Here is a 19,523-nt window from a genome sequence, read left to right on the forward strand (position 1 = left end):
ACTTGCTGAATCACCTGTTCGTATCCTCAACTCAAGTACTTTCTCTATATCTTCATCCTTTCCTAACAACGTCAACATGTATACCTGAACTATTGTTCTCAGTGTTGGTTTGCTGTCGATTCTGATGAGAATAACACTGTTCACAGTAACTTACTCTCTGCCCTACTTTCCTGTTCGCAATGAATTCTACTGCCGTTGTACCATTTTCTGCTGCTGTAAGGTGTAAAGAACATTTACTAAGAAAGAAAGTTGGTAATATGCACCACTCCACATTTGATGAACATTTATTAATTACTAATAATTCCCCTAAAGAACAAGGAGAAACCTTAATTTTGTGTAAGGAGGTTAAAGAATGGAAATTAGACTTGCATGAAAACTGGAAACTTTTAAAAATGCAATCAGTAGAGATGGTAACATGTTAAATGATCATGTGCAGCTTGCAAGTTGGCAGTTTTTTTGAAGGCTTTAAGCTGGTACTTCAGACTGATTAAGGTAGTTACAGGTTGTTGGTGGCCTCTGCTTTCATTCTCATCAAATTTCTATTTTTTTGTGTAAAAATTTTATTTAATTCTATTTATCCTCCATTTTACGACAATAATTAAAGCTTCCTCTCATTCTTCATGCTTCCCGTCTCCTTCCATTTTTCTACCAAAAATTTCACAATGTATTGATCGTTAGTTTACACTTCATCTGTTTGCTGTGCGCATTTGCCTCTACGTAGGTATGTCACCTACCATTGTTTCCTATTTCGTGCACTACAACTACTTTGTGAGTTGGCGCGTGACACCAGCCACATACATGCTGTTTCACTGCCTTTTAATTCAATGTACATGCTAATGTGAAGGCTTTTATGCTTAGCCCAGCTGATGATCACATATATTGTATTACTCGACATGAGCTGCTTTACTCTGAAATTTGTTGTTGCCAGTATGTGATTTTACTTGTCAGTAATGTTTTGTTTATTATATTTTTATCCAGTGGTTTTGTAAATCCTTTACGCCTTGATAATTCTTTTTAACTATGATGTAAAAAAAAAAAATCCCTACTAGGTCTGTGTACTTCTGAAGAAGACAATTTTACAATTGTTGAAACCGTGGTCAGGGTTTGTAAATAAACATTTATACTTGCAACAAGTTGGCTGATTTTCTCAAATCATTCATTTATTTAAAGATGTAAGACCCTATTGAAACTGAGAGCATTAGGCTGGCTGCTGGAGCCAACCAAACCAGTCGGATACCCTGCCTGTGTGCTGACACTGGCAGACTACCACTTTCTGCAATGTCGTATCTCCTCAAGATGAAGTGTGATCTGAAGTGCCTGTTGCTACCACAAAGATGTAGATATGCAACAAAATCACATATCTGCCCTTTACCTGCTTTCTAGGATCTGAGCATGAGAATGCTTTGTGGGATTAGAAGTAGCAGATGCCATATCTCCATATAGGAAATGTAGCAGGTTGCTAAATGGCTAGTTAAAAGATAGTATTTATTTTTAGAACTGACAGAACACATGAAACAAGGTACCTCTCATAACATTTTAACTGTATTTTACACAAACATTTTGATTTTAATGTTCTATGTACTGATGGTTCCATCCTAATGTTCTCAAAGCAAACACTTAAGGATGACTTTTAATGAGATGATTCAGAACCTTTCTTTCTATCAGTGAACATTTCATTTCACCTTGGAACTTTCCAGAATTCCCTAACTACCCAGTAAATTTTATTTCACAGGGACTTCCCAATTTTCGAGACCAATTGCCACCCTGGCTGAATATTCAGTGCTTGCAATTGAAAACACTCTGTAGACTATATTTGAAGAAATTGTGTTTTGTTTGATAGCAAGAAGAAAGCGCTCATATTTTCTAAGGAAGTGCCATCCGTACTATGTGATGACAATACAAGTGTTGCAGAAGTTTTGAAGTTTTGTGATGAGCAGCACCTGCTCACTAAGCTATTAAAGGCTGATTTTGTGTAACTCAGTGACTGTCTCATCCATTTTTAGGATTCTGTATGTCAGTTAGTAAAAATGGAACCCTTATTGGATCACTTGGTTTTCTGTCTGTCTGTCTGTCTGTCTGTTCAAAACCCTATTTCTCAGGAACTTGTACACATATCAAATTGAAATTAATGTCACATATGAAGGTCTGTGGTCCCTTGTTGATGTAAAAAAGGGAAGCTTCCAAATCATTGTAATCATAAGACAATGCCATTTTTGGGACATATTTTTATATTTGCAAACCCACTCATCAAAAGCAGCGGGGTTCTTGCTGTTGACTTAGAACCATGACATTTGTCAAGAAGCTAAGTTTCACACTACAAGCAGAGGGAAAACATTGCAATATTGCTGATTTGCAGTTATATCATATGAAAAGAATTCTTTTGTCATTTGTTGTCAGATTATCTATCTGTCTGTCTGTTAAGTTCCCTTTTTTCACAGTAGTGGGTAGACATATCAGGTTGAAATCTGTGTGACGTGCTAAGGCCTATTGTTTCTTGGTGGTATAAAAGTCTAGCCTTTTAAGTCAGTGCAACCAAAAGATAAGGCTATTTACATCACATGTTTTCACACTTGCAAACTCACTCATCGAAACCTATGGGGTACTTCTCATAGACCTACAATCATGAAATTTACCAAGAAGTAGGGTTTCATAGCACAACCAAAGGAGAAAAAAATGTTAATTTGTATTTAAGGATACAGAGTACTTATAAATGATGAAAAATGAAAATTTTTTATGACTTTATTAAATTCTATAATCTTTCCTGATTATATTGATATATATGTTACAGGGTTTCAAATGAAAAATGACCTATATATACGAAATTTTATAGTTACGGTTAACTTTCTGTTTCCTATGATTGTATGTCTGATACATTACATGTGTTGGTCACAGTGCAGGTTTCTAATGTCTAAATGATTGTCTTTGCTAGTATTGACTTTTGTTTCGCTGGAGCAATTTGTTCATGTGTTACTGAATGTTTGTTGCCCAAGTGCTGCATATATTTGTGGAAGTACATATGCTTTAGTGTATGCAATAAATACAAACTATGACACGCATCAAGAAATTCAATAAAAGGAAATTTCGTGGTAACCAGTTCACAAACAAAGCAAGGCACACTGTTGAAAGCAACCAATGTATCAGTTCTTCAGGGAAGAAACTCCCACATGGCACGCCTCCAGGTGATTCAAATTTTTGTGTTGACAATGACGCTGTTTGTAGTGGATTTGTTGTTCTTGATGTGAGCATCTTATCTCCTTTGAGAAAGGAAGTCGCGAAATGTAAACAATGTGATGGTGTGGGCTGTCTGGAAATAAATGAACAACAAAGTAGCAGGAAGGGTTTAGCATCAAAATTATTTCTGTGTAGATCGTGCAATCGATCTACCTCAAAAATGACTTCGAACATTGTGCATAATTCGTATGACGTGAATTTGAAGTTAGTGTATGCAACACGTGCAATAGGAAAAGGGAAACGGCTGCTCAAATGTTTTGTGGTTTGATGGACCTTCCTCCTCCTCCCAGTAGGTTTAGCAAGTACATAAACATACTTTTAGGTGCCTTTACGGGTTGTGTCTAAAGCATCTATGAACCGTGCAGTAGAGGAAACTGTAAATATTAGTGGAACCTGTTGCACTTCATGGGACATGGCAGTGTTGACGACATCGTTTCGTAAATGGTGTTATAAGTGCCACTTCTCGGAGGGTGGAGAAGTTATTGATGTTATCTAAGTTGTTGTTTATCTAAGTACTGAGACACACCTGCCATGTAACACTGAAGGACATATTGAACATCAGTGTACTAAGAATTATGATGGTTACAGTGGAGGTATGGAATGTGATGGAGCTCTAAAACTATTTCAGATGTCGGTGCCCATTTATAACGTTAGATATACGAAGTACCTAGGCGATGGGGACTCTAAAGCTTTCAATAAAGGCAATGAGTTCAGTGTTTATGGTGATACCTTGGTCACAAAACTGGAGTGCTGTGGACATGTACAAAAGAGGATGGGTGCAAGATTGAGGAAGCTACGAAGAGAAATGAAAGGAAAGTTGCTGTCTGGCCGAGGCAAATTGACAGAAACTGAAATAGACCTCCTTCATAGTTATTATGGACTGGCCGTTGACAAACTGCACCTCTGAATGATGTTACAGCAATGAGAAAAGTGTATAGGCCACCTATTTTCATAAGTTGACCACAGATGACCATCCTGTTCACGTACTTTGCCCTAATGCAGCAGATTCTTGGTGTGGTTACCAAAAAGCAAAAGAAAGTGGCCAAATATACCATCATAAGCATTCTCTTCCGGAGCCTGTTATGAATGAAATAAAACCAATTTTTAGAGACCTGAGTGACCCTGTTTTTCTTAGTAAATGTCTTCAAGGGGGCACTCAGAATAAAAATGAAAGTTTCAACCATTGCTTATGGGAAAGATTACCCAAAAATGTTTTTGTAGGACTAAATACATTAAAAGTTGGTGTACTAGATGCAGTGATACGTTTCAGTGATGGAGTGATAGGAAGGTTGGAAGACCTGAGAAATTTAGGCATAAAATGTGGCTCTAATATGGAAGATCAGTTGCTAGCGTGTGGCAGACAACAGGCGCATGTAGCTGAAAGATCTGCTCTAAGTTACCAAAGATGCAAGAAATGCTAAAAGGAATGCTAAGAGGAAGCTTGAAGATGAAGAAATGCTGCAGGATGAAAATGCTTCAGGAATGTTGTGAGGCAGAGTTTAATTGGACTTGTATCTTCATTCACAATTTCCCGCGAGTTGTATTTTTCAGAATTCAGGTACAAATATTTCCTAAAGTTTATAAAGTGTTGCTCTTAATTTTTTTCTGTAACTTGCAATAGTCCGTACTTATGTAGTAGACCCAAGCTTTATTGCAGAATCAACTAAATTATAGAAAAAATATTTTTATTAGGAAAAGAATTATAAAAATTAAAATGTAAGACGTCATTTTTTGTCGTTGTAATATACATAATAGGTGGAAGTAAATAGGTCTAGTACCTCAGCCATCATGTTATGCATATCTGATAAAAATTTGGTCTCCTTCAAATGTTTAACATTGGATTAAATGGTACCTCAATTTGAGGAAGCATTTTGGAAAAAAAATTGCACAAATTTTTTTGTATTTTTTAAAATAATCCTAAGCAGGTTCAAAAATATTCAAAATACATCTAATTTGTTTAGAAAGTGTGCTGCGTTACCTGATATCAACCATAAGTTTGTAAAACATATACATTATAAACAGTGCCTGAATGAAATAGGTGTTGATTTTTACATAATGTTGAGCCGAAAAAGTACCCTGTATCTGTAATCACACAAATTTTTTTGACAGTATTATGAAAAAAAAAGATTGCTACATACCATGTAGCAGAGATGATGTCTTGCACAACAGAAAGTTTGTCAAACAAGTAAGCTTTTGGCCAAAAGGGCCTTTATCTGAATTACACACACACACACACACACACACACACACACACACACACAGGTATTTCTGTCTTTTGTGATGAGGCTTCAGATTTCAAATTAAAACATTCCCAAAAGTCTTGAAATCCCTGGAACTGGTACCTTGCCTGTATCAATGTTAATAATAGGCTAAAATCTTATAGATCCTCAGTTCCCAGTATGAATAAACTGTCTACATACATAACTGTGTACAGGACCCTCTCTACACGAATCCTATTTGACGCTGTCCAATTTTTTATCAAGTGATCAGTCAATCACATTAATCTGTGCTACTATTTTATCTTTTCTCACTTCTTAGCTTCTTACCTCCATTCACTACGAATTTTATTTACTAGTAATTAACATATGTTTGAACATGCAGTCAAACCTAAATAACACCAAGATTTTAAATAGTGGATATTAATCTGATTTTGTACATAACCAGCCACATTTACTCTTGTATGGTGTCAACATTTTTGAAATTGGACTTGCTCTATAAATACTCATTCATATGTCCCTCTCAAACACACATTGCTGTTATTTTCTGTGTTAATAGTATGTACTCTGTTTAATTAATCTTCAGCATTCATAACATGACTCTATAATCAGTGCGTGGTTTCACAATGATGCAGTGGAATAATGGAAATGGAATGAGGAAAGGTGACAACTTAAACATACAGTTGAGATTTTAAGTGCTTAATAGGCACACAAACTAGACTAGAAGCATTGCTATGCATTAAGCCTCTTAACAGCTAACTACTAAAGGAAACACACACACACACACACACACACACACACACACACACACACACACACACACACACACGGGCCAGGGATGTGGTACTCATGTGGGTGTCAGTAAGGGAATTGCATGTGGCACACATCAATGTGGAGGAATGGACTGCGAGGACGAAATAGAACCGAGGAAGAGTGATATTGTGAGGTGTGAATGTAGAAAAAGTGAAGTGGGTACATGGGGTCAGGGACGATGGATGGAGGATAGGGCTGGTGTAGATTGAGGCCAGAAGGATTATGGAATCAAAGGATTTGTTGTAAGGACAGTTCCTATATATGTAATTCAGAGTAGCTTTTATGGTTTGTGAAGCAGCCATTGAAATTCAGCATGTTGTGTTCAACAGTGTATTTTGGCACAGGATGGTCAGCTGCACTCGTTGCCACAATGGGGTGTGGTATTTCATTGAATGGATAGCTAGTTCGTGATGATGCTCAAATAAAAGACTGCAAAATTTACCTCGGAGATGGTGTATGAGATGCTTTCACAGAAAACCCTGTCTCTGATAGGGTGGGATGTTGTAGAATATGCCTGTGACAGGACTGGAGTAGTTGGTGTGTAGCTGCATAGGACAGGTGATTCCAGCCTCATGGCATATTCTGTCCTGTCAGGCCACTCAGTGCCTCAACTGTTGGTGATTTGTTACCTTTATACACCTTCCATTAATCTTCTAATAGTACTAGAACAGGTCCTGTTATCGGTGAGATAGGAGGGTCAGTTCTCCCCGCATGGCTGGCCCAAATGGGCAGTCTCACTATTCTTCCAAGCATTGGTAGTGCCACATTATTTGGAACACTGTTACGCATGTATATGGAACATCATACAGTAAGATTGCTTGTGAAGAAGAATCACTGTGTTTGTTTCAATAAGTGTGTATACTCGTGTTCAGCAAAAGGTCATTGATAGCTATGCTGTTGAGTGCACTACAGTCAACATCATTATAACATTTAAGAACAAAAGTGACCTCTTATTACTCACAACTTTAGCCTACACCTGCCAGAAATGAGCAAAGTATGCAACTTTGAAAATATTTGGACCTCCTCCTGGCAAAATTCAAGGTGCTGGCAAGCAATGAAAAAATGTTAAAAGCAAATTGGAAGCAGTTCTTCTTGACAATGCCTTCTGCTCTATAGATGAATTACCAACTACATAATGTATGTGTGTGACCGAGTTACAGTTATCAGATTTTATTGTAGTTTACAATTAAAGTGAAATCCAGTTATGTAAACGGTTACTATATAGCTATATTTTGAGAAAGTGTATATTATTTTGTGGTTAATGATACATTCCACAACAGTGTGAATTGTTGTAAATGTATTCCATGGAGATGCCAATAACTAAGCCAAATCAAACTAATTGTCTTCACCAGACTGTGACTTTTGATGCTTGTCTTCACCAGACTGTGACTTTTGATGCTTTCATGACCAACATAAACTGTATGTGGTCTACAGCACTTGTATTTCCACTCTCATGAGATATCTTTGTGACAAAATTAGTAAAGTTCCATTGGAGAGATTTTTGTGTGTAAACAGGGCTGTTAACTTGAGCTTTTGGATATCAGTTTTGTTGTTGTTGTATGAACATTGTGTTAGTAAATGAAGTGGAATGATATGGAGAAGATAGACTGCCAATTGACAGAACGTTAAACAATAACTTCCCTTGCTTCCTTTTAGGACATTCCAGTTATGATTTAAATTAAATGGAAAAATTCCCAAATTTCCCATTTTCCACAAATATAGAACAGTCAAAAACCAATATAATTTATATATAACAACTTAGATACCAAACACGAAACATTACGAAATAGTTGTACCAATTACTATTGATCGACAGGAAGCATGTCAAAGATCCTAGGTGAGAACATTATTATGTAATGCGCACTTCATTATCTGAGATTGGACTCAGTTTTGAGAGGATGTGATTGCAAATTCCAGCATTGAAGTTTTGGTTCCCTGTTGCTTTCCTAAATTGACTAACACAAGTGACAGGATAATTACTTTGCAGAGGAGAGGCCAATTTTCTTCCCCAATCTGATCTTGTGCTCTCTCTCTTACAGGCTGTCAAATCACTACTAATCCTAATTTTCCTTTCTTCTATTATTCAGCCACTAAAAATGCGAGAGAGTGAGTCATAAAAAAACTTCATGGTTATCTCTTACATAGGGCCTAAAGTTCTGTAAATTTGTTAAGGTGCCCAGTACTTCCTGCAAAGTACATGGGATCAGCACTAACTAGCGACTGAGTCAAGTGGCTGTATACATTGAACTTGGTACAGAATAATACATGGCAGCAACTTCCACTGTCTTAAAATTATAGATAAGTGCAATTTTCTTAACAAGATTTGCTGTTTTGATTGTTTGCAACAAAGTATTGGTGAAATATCAAATAAAATGATTACAGCATGTATTATATCACAAGTAAAAAATCTCGTCCCAGTTTCTACTCTGAGGCTGCGTCATTATAAGTTGTGGAAGGTACTTTCTACCACCATTTTCTGTTTTCTGTTCTACTCCATTTATGAACTGAGTGGGAGAAAACAGACTGTGTTCATTCCTCTGTATGCAGCCTGATCTTGCCACATATTCTCATGATTCTTACACCATATTTTCATGATCCCTATACCACTATCAGTTTTCTGAGTTTTTTCCAAGATGGTTTTATGAGGACAAAGCTGCATTTCTTCCAGAGATTCCCATTTAAGTTCCGTGAGCAACTGCGTTACACTTTTGTATGGGCTTTACCTCACTGTTATGAACCTGGCAGGCATATCTGAATTCATTCAAAGGTCTGCTGTCATGACTGTTTGATAAAGATACCAGATGTTGGAGCAATACTCATAGGATTGGTCACACTGGTATCTTGTTTTGCAAATTTTTTTACGGATGCACTGCAGTTTCCCTCAACAGTTCCACCATATCTAATAATCCATTCATAATAATCCATTCACCATCCATTGCACCAATTGTGTGTTTGCCCAATTTCATATTGACTTCTAGTGTTATCCAGCTCTTAATTATTTAATGCACTGTGATATGTTCCGGATGTTGATCACTAATCCTGTATGTAATTGCCGGATGTTGATCACTAATCCTGTATGTAATTGAATAGCAATGGCTTCGTATTTGTTATAGCAGTGATCTTGCTTAAAAGATGCCAGTGGTCACTCCAAGCAGAAATATTGTCTGTCTGTCAGCACTTCCTTCTTGTTGACTAATGAAGAAATATTCCTATAGACAACAATATCACCAGTGAAAAGTGGTGCTGACTGTTATCTTATAAAGCAGCTCAGTGTAAGGAAAAGATAGATAACAAGCAAAGGTGCAGACATGCACATCTAAAAGACACTTATACATTAGGTTTCAGCCACAGTCTTTATTAGAAAAGGAAAAAAACCACACACACACACACACACACACACACACACACACACACACAGGACTGCCATTTCCGTCCTCTTGGACCGGAATGCAACTGTCACATAGAATGGAAGCAGCAATCTGGAGGGGGCAGGGAAGGGGAAGGGATAGCAGTGTACGGATGGGGCTAGAAGAGCACTATTTTTATGAATTGCCTTAGCTACTAGTGGAAGGTCTCTACCTATCTGACTCCTCCGCCTATAGACTGTGTAGGAGTGATCCCTTCCCAGAAATCCAACATAACCTCCAGTCTCTGGTTGAAGTGTTAGACTCTTCCCAGAACCTCTCCCTTCAATCCATTTCCTTCCTCACCCCTATGACACACCACACACTCACGTTCTGTATACTGCCCAAAATCTACAAACCCTGCAATCATAGATGTCGTATTGTGGCTGGTTATTGTGTCCTGCTGAAAGAGTTTTGGTCCTCATTGACAAACACCTCCAACCAATTGTCAGTAATCTAGCCTCCTATGTCAAAAATATCAACCAACTCCTTCACTGACTTTCCACAATCCCCACCACCTTACCTACTGGATCCCTACTCATCAGTGTGAATGCCACCTTCCTACACACCAACATCCTTCATGCCCATGGTCTTACGCCTACTGAACACTACCATTTCCAACATCCTTCAGACTCAAAACCCACTACCTTATTTCTCATACACATTACTAACTTCATCCTAATTCACAACTACTTGTACTTTGAAGTGAAGGTATACAAACAATATCTTCATTCCTTCACAACCTGAGCATCTTCCCTACTATCCACTTCACCTGGTTCTCCACTGTGCCACCTTTCTGGATGATGATCTCCTCCTCTCTGAGAGCTCTATCCACACCCCTGTCCATATTAAACCCACTAACCATCAACATTACCTGCATTTCAACAGCTGTCATTCCTTCCACTCCAAAAAGTCTCTTCCATACAGCCTGGCCACCCGGGAACAGTGTATCTGCAGTGACAAAAACTCCCTTGCCCAGTATGCTGAAGGTCTCACCAAGGCCTTCGCAGACAGGTGCTATCCTCCGGACCTAACTTGCAGACAGACTTCTGTGCCATTTCTGTTGCAGCCCCCACTCCTCCCATCACCCCCAAGAACCAGCCACAGCAAAGTGCCCCGTTAATCTCCCAGTACCAGCCTGGACATCCTTTAAGAGGGCTTTAATTACCTATCATCATTCCCTTAAATGAGGTACATCCTACCAAAGATCCTTCCTACCCCTCCTAAAGTGTTGTTCTGTGTACCACCCAACCTCCACAACGTCGTGGTCCATCCATACGCCACTCCCAATCCCACCTCCGTACCACAAGCATCATATCTGTATGCAAGACCTGCTCAATCCACCCACCATCTGTTGCTATCCCAGTCCTGTCATACACTTATCCAACGCCATCAGAGGCTGTGCCACCTGTGACAGCAGCTATACTATATACCAATCATTCCACAGCTTTCTGTATTACTACCAACCAGCTGCCTGCCAGGGTGAACAGTCACTACCAGACTGTACCCAAAAGAAAAGTAAACCACACTGTGGCACAACATGCAGCTGAACATAAAATGCTTGATTTCAATGGCTACTTCACTTCCCGAGCCATCTGGATCCCTGGATCCTCCCCTCCACCACCAGCTTCTTGGAACTACGCAGATGAGTTATCCTCACAAAACATTCTCTACTCTTGAAATTATCCCAGCCTCAACCTGTAGTAACATACTGTCCCCACACCCCTCTCATATCCTTTGTCCTATCACCTCCTCTCTATTCTCGTCTCCCACCCTCTCTGTATGTTTCCCTGTGCCAATGCACCCACCCACCCATCTCTCTGTGCTCCTCTCCTTTTTTGCTGCCCCCCCCCCCCCCTCCCCCTGCTTGACCCTGCCCCACAGCCACTCGATGCACATTCCACGAGACAGCGCTCTTATCTCCTCCTATTGTACTCTGTTATCCTTTCCCCTTCCCTGCCATCTCCAGGTTGCTGCTTCCATTCTACATGAAAGTTGCATTCTGATCCAAGCTGCCAGGGATGGTGGTCACGTGTGCGTGAAGTGTGTTTGCTTGCATGAGTGAATGTGTGCACATTTGCTTCTTTGCCGAAGGCTGTGCTGAAAGCTAATGTATAAGTGTCCTTTAGTTGTGCCTGTCTGCAACTTAACGTGTCATCTTTATGCTAATCTTATCTTTTCCTTACATTGTTGGTACTGCAATCTAGTGTTTCCATTGTTTGATTCTAGATCAGTTTCATATATTGACAACATTACAGATGCTGCTATACTTTCTTAGGATAGAGCCAATGTTATTTTTGTTTCTGTTGAATATTCCCTGTTCTGTGTAACATAGTAGGCGCTCTTATTAAAAAAGTTATCAAACCATTGCGTATATGAAAAGGTAACTATAAGATTCTGTCTCGGATATTAATCGAGAGTGTGGTACAGTGTCAAACATTTTTGGAAATCTAGGATAACTAAATCTGTATGTTCTTCTGCATCTACTATTTATAAGATTTTGTGTATGAATAAAGCAATTTGTGTTTCTCACAATTGTTTTTCACGAATATGTTCTGGTTCTCTGAAAGAAGCTTCCTTTCCTCCAAGAATGTCATTATTTTTTAGGTTAGAATATGCTCTCTGGTCGTTACGCGCAGACTTCAGCTGTATTGGTCTGTTATTTTGTGCATCTGCTCTTTTGCCCTTTTTGTAAACAGGAGTTATGTGAGCTCTTTTTGTCATCGTGTGATATCTGCTATTAAGCACGATTTTCTGTCCAACCTTAGTTGTGCTACATGCTCAGTTCATTTCTTTAAGTCCCAAGCCATGTGGGATGAAAGAGGTGCCATTCAATTTTACCTGCAGCCCCCTTTTGAAAGAGATTATAGTAGTCTGTTTCTGCAATGTTACCTGTTAAATGAAGGTGGGTCGTTGTCATCCTCGATATGTTTACTTAGTATGTATTTATGTAATTGTCCTAAGTTCACCTTTTAAAATGGTTGTTAGTGAATGTTTACACATTGTGGCATGGAATCAGAGAGAGCCTGGACATGTTTCTTGCATCCATAAATGGTGGTTGGTAAGTTCTAGACAATAAAAACAGAAGCACTGATGTGCATGCTGGAGATGGTCAAACCATTGCTACGGCAAGATCCAGACCCAGTGCAGTACCCTAGCATTGTGCGTACATTGTGGGGAAAGCTGCAGGGCCTATTAAGACCCAAGATCGTGTGTGCAGTGAGGTGCCACAGTGGCAAGACATCGGATTCGCATTCAAGAGGACAAGGACAGTGGGAGCCAAAGCTACTTGGTCATGTGAGTCTGTACATAGTTTAAAGATTGCTGATCAGGAAATTTATAAACAAAAGAACTATTAAAAGTGAAGGAAAAAAAGAATTGAGAGTGTGTATGAGTAAATGACACATTACCCGGAAAAGTTCTAAACTGCTGCAAGGAACTACGAAACAAAATAGAAGTAGTGTCTTACAAAGAAACCTTTCAACTCGAATTTGTGTATTTGGGATTCCTCACTCAGTTCCTTCAGTCCTGCTGTGAATGCCTGTTGAAAATGAAACCTGTTGAGTGGTCCACACTTTACTGTACAATGCTTAAGCAAGTGTTATCAGCGAGCATCTCTCTTTCCAACTAGTGTTCACTGAATGAATATTGAAGTTTTCTTTGAATGAGTTAATACTGTCAGCAACAAATCTTATAATAGGAGAATATACATACAGGGATGGCAGAATTAAGAGTTCAGAGACACCTGAACAACAGCCTACACAAAACTTGCAGACTGACCCTGCAGATCAGTATGGCTGCCCTTTTTCTGGGTTAAAACATCTGTGCACGGTGTTGCCTTAAAATATGACATAATATGATATGATAGAGTAGAAGGAAGCAAAGTAACTTTTGTGTTTGTCAGAGATGGTGGAGATTATACATATAGTTTAGAAAGCAGCATTCAGTTTCTGCAGGAGATCTTGAATATCAAGATAGTTGATTTCACTGATTGTTTGACTACTTTCAGATAATAGCGTTTTGCTTTTGCTTTTACAGTAGTTCTACATCAGAATCTGTACACATTGCATTTTGTTGCAGTTAAGTGTTAAGTTAGTGTAGTTAAGTGTTAATCAGTTATCTGTGAGCAATCCCAGATGAGGTTTGCCAACCAGTGATGCCATACGATCATTTCATTTCATTAGCTGTTTATGTTCCATGTTACAATAACATTTGTCATTTCCAAAGAGGGAAATTTTTTGCTGTCTGTCACGTTTACTGTTAGATGAAACGTATATATCAAGAAAAGAAATGGATCCTGGTCTTAATCCTGTGACAACTCCCACTTTACATGATCACAGTTGGAGTCAAACCTCATTGTTATTTGTTGACACTAGAGGACCAACCTCCTGTGACCCATTTTCCAGGTGGATTGTAACTCATTGTTGAGTGTTTTCCCTAATAACATAAGGGAATATTGGGACGGTTCTTTCAAAAAGACGTGCCCAATTTCCTTTCCCAATTTGCGCTTGAACTCAGTCTGTAATGACCTCTGTTTCAAGGATGCTGTAAACCCTAATTCTTCCTTCTAATTGGGTACAGTGGGCACATTCCAAAGTACCAGTACCTGCTTGCTGCTGCATATGCTTTCACACATGTGTTATTGTAGTCATAACATGGCTTCTGTGAGCTAAAATGTCATAGTAAGACATAACCATTTCCTGGAAACTGATCATTCTCTTGTAACTATTATGCTCTTTGATACTAATAACATCTGGCACTTGATTTCACGTTTCCATTATTTTTCACAATCTTCAGTAGCTGACCTACTGATCATTGTGTCTCATTCTACCAGTGCTTTTTTAGTTAGATTTATACCTTTCCTCTATAATATTTCATCATTAGCTGCCCCCCCCCCCCTCCCCAAATTTTTGTGTTCCAGTGGCTTAAAATGTAAGGTAATGTATTGGATCATAACAATGATTTTTTTTCCATTATTTGAAACAACACATTTACATTACTCATTGGCATTATGTTTGTGAATGTCAGAATCATATCAGCCTTGGAGTCAGTCAACATAAACCTTGCACATTGCAGTTGCTTTCCTTATATTAAATCTGTTTGACTAACACAGGACCCTAAATTTAAATGACTACATTATTTATGTATTCAGCCTAACCTTAGAAAACAAAATTTGCTCACTCCATGTACATAATCTGGATAAACGTGCCAAATAAATCCAGTAATAGTGTAGCCAGTTGGGCAAAATGTTGTTTGCTGACTGGCACTTTATATTGCATGGAAACTGAATGGCAAATGTGGACATTTCGATAGATAGATGCTGCAAGTTTCACATACTATGAACAATAATAATATACTGAAGTGCGATTATTTTGCTGTCATTTTGAAATGTTATAAAATAAGATTGAAACAAATTTTAATTGTCCAGATTGGCAGGAGAGTACTTCAGTTGGCGCTGCTTATGGCGATAGTGCTTCGGGGAGTACCCAAAGAGAACAGTACGGTGGTAAAGGGTGAGTATGCAACAGTTTTATTACAAAATTATCATGCATAATTTAAAAAATTAATGTAGTATCACTTTAATTAAAATTTGGAAGAGAGTAGTCATATTATTTCTTTTCACGGGGCAGTAATAGGAGCAAAACTACAATTAAATCAATACTATTAGCCGTATTAGCCGCTGACAGGCGTTGATATACATCAACAGGGACGGTTGAAAATGTGTGCCCCAACTGGGACTCGAACCCGGGATCTCCTGCTTACATGGCAGACACTCTGTCCATCTGAGCCACCGAGGGCACAGAGGATAGTGTGACTGCTGGGACTTACCGCTGGCACGTTCCCCGTGAGACACACGTTCATAAATTATAGTCTGCACACTGCATTCGTAGTGCCCGTCATTATACTCGTTACTCGTGGCAGTCAATCCACCGAGTCCCGTAAGAGTTCAGGCAGTTTGTGTGCATCCGCACTGAAGAAGGTCATCAGCCGAGAGAGCTGCACGGTCACCAATGGCATCTGTTCTTTTGAACATGTCCGAAAGAACGGATACCATCTTCATATCGTTAAAGCTAACCGGCTGTGCGGATGCACACGAATTGCCTGAACCCTCACTGGATTCGGTGGATTGTCTGCTGCGAGTAATGGGTACAGTGGCAGGGGCACTATGACTGTAGTGTGTGGACTATAAGTTGAGAATGTGAGTCTCACGGGGAGTGTGCCGGTGATAAATCCCTGCAGTTGCACTATCCCCTGTGCCCTTGGTAGCTCAGATGGATAGAGCATCTGCCATGTACGCAGGAGATCCTGGGTTCGAGTCCCGGTCGGGGCACACATTTTCAAAGATCCCCGTTGATATATCAATGCCTGTTAGTGGCTAATAGTATTGATTTAATTGTAATTTCATTCTAGAGAGCTGCACGGTCACCAGTGGCATCTGCTCTTTCGGACATGTCCGAAAGAACGGATGCCATCTTCATGTAGTAAAAGGAATGATTGAATCAAATTTGAAACAATGGTGTTTGCCATTTGTCTTGCATATTGAATGAAATTGTACAGTCTAAGGCTTCCACCCGGTCACTCATTGACCAGTCTGGTGTGGCAGTTGAAGGTAACAAAATGAAAGCTGACATTTTAAGTTACGCATTTAAGAAACCATTCATGCAGAATAATCGTACAAGCATATCATTGTTTGATGATGCAGAAGAATCGTACAAGCATAACGTTGTTTGACTATGTCCCCTGTACATGAAACAGCAGTTAGCATTCCTAGCCTAGAGAAACAACTGAAAGAGTTGAAAACAAATAAGTCGCCAGGTCCCAATGGAATCTCAGTTCAGTTGTAAAAAAAGTACTTTATGGCATTGGCCCCTTACTTAACTTGCATTCAACACGAGTCTTTCATCCCGCACAAAGTCTCAAGTGACTGGAAAAAAGCACAGGTTCCTCCTGTATATAAGAAGGGTAAAAGAACGGACCTGCAAAATTACAAACAAGTATCCTTAACATCAGTTTGCTGCAGAATTTTAGAACATATTCCAAGTTTGAGTATATAATAAATGTCATAGAGACCAATAAGCTTATATGTCCATGGATCAGCACTCTTTTAGAAAGAATCGCTAGTGTCAAACTCAGGTTGCCATTTTCTCGTATGAAATGCTGCAAACTATGAATGAACAGCAACAGGCAGATTCCGGATTTTTTATAGATTTCCAGAAAGTCTTTGGCATGGTGCTTCACTGCAGATTGTTAATGAAGGTGTGAGCATGTGGAATAGGTTCCCAGGTATGTGAGTGATTTGAAGAGTTCTTTAGTAACAGAACTCAGCACATTCTCCTCGATAGTGAGGGTTCATGAGAGACAAGGGTGCTGTAGGAGTGCCCCATGGAAGTGCGATAGGGCCATTCTTATTCTCTGTTTACAAATGATCTGATGGACAGGGTGAACTGCATTCTGTGCTTTTTTTATATACTGTGGTGTACAGAAGGTGTCAAAGATGATTGACTGTAGGATGGTACAAGATGACTTAGACAAAATTTCTAGTTGGTGTGGCAAATGGGAGCTGTCTGTAAATGTAGAAAAATGTAAGTTCATGCAGAAGAATTGGCAAAACAAACCTGTAATGTTCAGATACACCATTAATAGAGTCCTGCTTACGCAGTCATGTCATTTAAATATCTTGGTGTAATGCAGTATAAAATAGAATAAGTATTTGATGATTGTGGGAGGGGAGGCAAATGTTCAACTTGGCTTTATTGGGAGATCTTTAGAAAAGTGTGGTTTACCTGTTAAGGAGATCGCGTGTAGGATGCTAGTGCGACCTGTTCTTGAATACTGCTCGAGTGTTTGGGATCTGTACCATGTCGGGTTAAAGGAAGACATCGAAGCAATTCAGAAGTGGACTGCTAAATTTGTTGCTGGTAGGTTTGAACAACACGCAAGTGTTAGAGAGATGGTTCGAGAACTCAAATGGGAGTCTCTGGAGGGAAGGCAATGTTCTTTTTGAGGAACACTATTGAGAAAAATTTAGAGAACTGACAGTTGAAGCTTATGGCAGAACGATCGTACTACCGTCAACATATGTTTCGCATAAGGACCACTGAGATAAGATACAAGAAATTAGGGCTCATATTGAGGTATATGGATACTTGCTTTTCCCTCGCTCTACCTGTGAGTGGAACAGGAAAGGAAATGACTAGTGGTGGCAGAGGGTACCTTCCACCTCCCATCATACAGTATCTTGCAGAGTATCAATGTAGATGTAGATGGTTAGTTTGTAGCTTGGTGGATAAATGTTGACATAAAAGGTTTACATTGTACCCCTTTGGATGTTTCTGGTGATACTTGTATGCATAAAAAAAGTGTTCAGTTAACTTTGGTCCAGATTCTATGTTAAAATATAGGTTCACCACATGACAGACTAGTTGAGCTACATAACAGATAAGAGAAATTTATAAATTAGAGAGCGCAGCAATCAGTCCTCCCCCCCCCCCCCCCCTCCCCCCACTATCCAGATTTCGGCTAGTGGCTAGCTAGCCATTATCAATGCACTGTTTTCTACTCTTGATGCATGTAGGTTCCCTGTTGTTCGGGCATCAGTCACACAGGGTTTTCTAAGAACTGCAACTGACATCCGAACAACAGGGAACTGACATGTATCGAGACTAGAAAATAGTGCATTGATAATGGCTGGGCACTAGCAAAATCTGGATTTGCCAAATAGAACCTGCACAAAAAAAAAAAAAAGAAATGATTGATTGCTGCGCTCTTTAATTTATAAATGATATTGCAGTCACTGAGTGCACATTCTTTCCTAATGGAAGGTAACCTGGTGAAGATAAGAGAAAGACAATTACATTTGCTTCCAATAGGACCTGGCCAAATAAAGCTTTGTCATATTAAAACTGACCTGTGAGTTTAATGCTTTTAACTAAAAAAAGAAAAAGATATGGAACACCAAAAGTGCTTTGAGCTTCTTTTATTGTTTTTAAAATAAAGGCCTGTTTATGGAGATGTTGAGGTGGGACACCAGGCATAGTAAGAATACAGAAAGTTTGACACATGCTGATGTCACTGGATTTGTAGTGTGTGATAAGAGTGTGCAGAAGTTGATCTCGAGGAAAACAATCAATCTTATGAATCACATATGGTTGTTCATATTACAGGAGAACTATAGCTTTGTAGAAAGGGTTTTTGTAAATCTCAGAGTGATATTTCAACTCTAAAAATGCGGGAACAACTCATTCAATATTAATAATAATGGAGCATCTTTTAGCTAGTGTTTTAGAAGGAAACCCTGGTCATGTTTTTGTTGTAATAACTCTTAACTTGGGGTCTCTTCCCAACCTGCCACCTCACTGCCGCATTAGACTATGGCCTTCATGTATGGCAGGGCTTCACAACATACGTGCTCGCGAAGCAAGCTGTGAGCAGCAAGGCGCGAGCACGGAGCAGCGCCGAGCACGCTACCCCCACTGCAGGACAAGAGCGGAGAGTGGGGAGAGTCACGTGGGGCACACAACAGCTGCCGCCAGTCAATGTGAATCCGCGGCCACCTGCAGGGATATCACTCAGGAATTATTACTGCGACAAATGAAACAAACAAAGGAGAATGTACACGTGCCACATAATTTTATTAGCTTAGTGTATGCCTCTACATTCGTTTTAATTTGTGAACTGTTACACAATAAAAGGTGTCACTGAGGTGTGGGATTCTCGGTTATCTTGTACTTTTTGCCCTTTACAATTGCGTCTATGTTCGGAGTAATTGTTCTTGTGCATTGTAGGCGCAGCGTGCAGTTTAAATTTCGATCAGACAATGCGTTTCTCAGGCGCATCTTGTTACATTTCATTGCAGAGA

At 39.3% G+C, this 19,523-nt stretch overlaps 1 protein-coding gene and 1 non-coding gene across 3 annotated transcripts in view; both read left to right on the plus strand.

Moving 5' to 3' along the window:
* LOC124607457 overlaps window positions 1-19,523 on the plus strand; it is a 202,835-nt gene that overhangs the window by 19,388 nt on the left and 163,924 nt on the right. For both annotated transcript variants that reach the window (XM_047139791.1, XM_047139792.1), the window contains exon 2: window positions 15,093-15,177. In XM_047139791.1, coding sequence (XP_046995747.1) covers window positions 15,093-15,177 — 85 coding nt within the window. The remainder of the gene's footprint in view (window positions 1-15,092; window positions 15,178-19,523) is intronic.
* On the plus strand, window positions 15,921-15,995 carry Trnat-ugu. The gene has a single exon. It is a non-coding gene; the product is annotated as a tRNA-Thr (tRNA).

Source organism: Schistocerca americana, chromosome 3 (assembly GCF_021461395.2).
Source record: "Schistocerca americana isolate TAMUIC-IGC-003095 chromosome 3, iqSchAmer2.1, whole genome shotgun sequence".
Taxonomy (NCBI): Eukaryota; Metazoa; Arthropoda; class Insecta; order Orthoptera; family Acrididae; genus Schistocerca; species Schistocerca americana.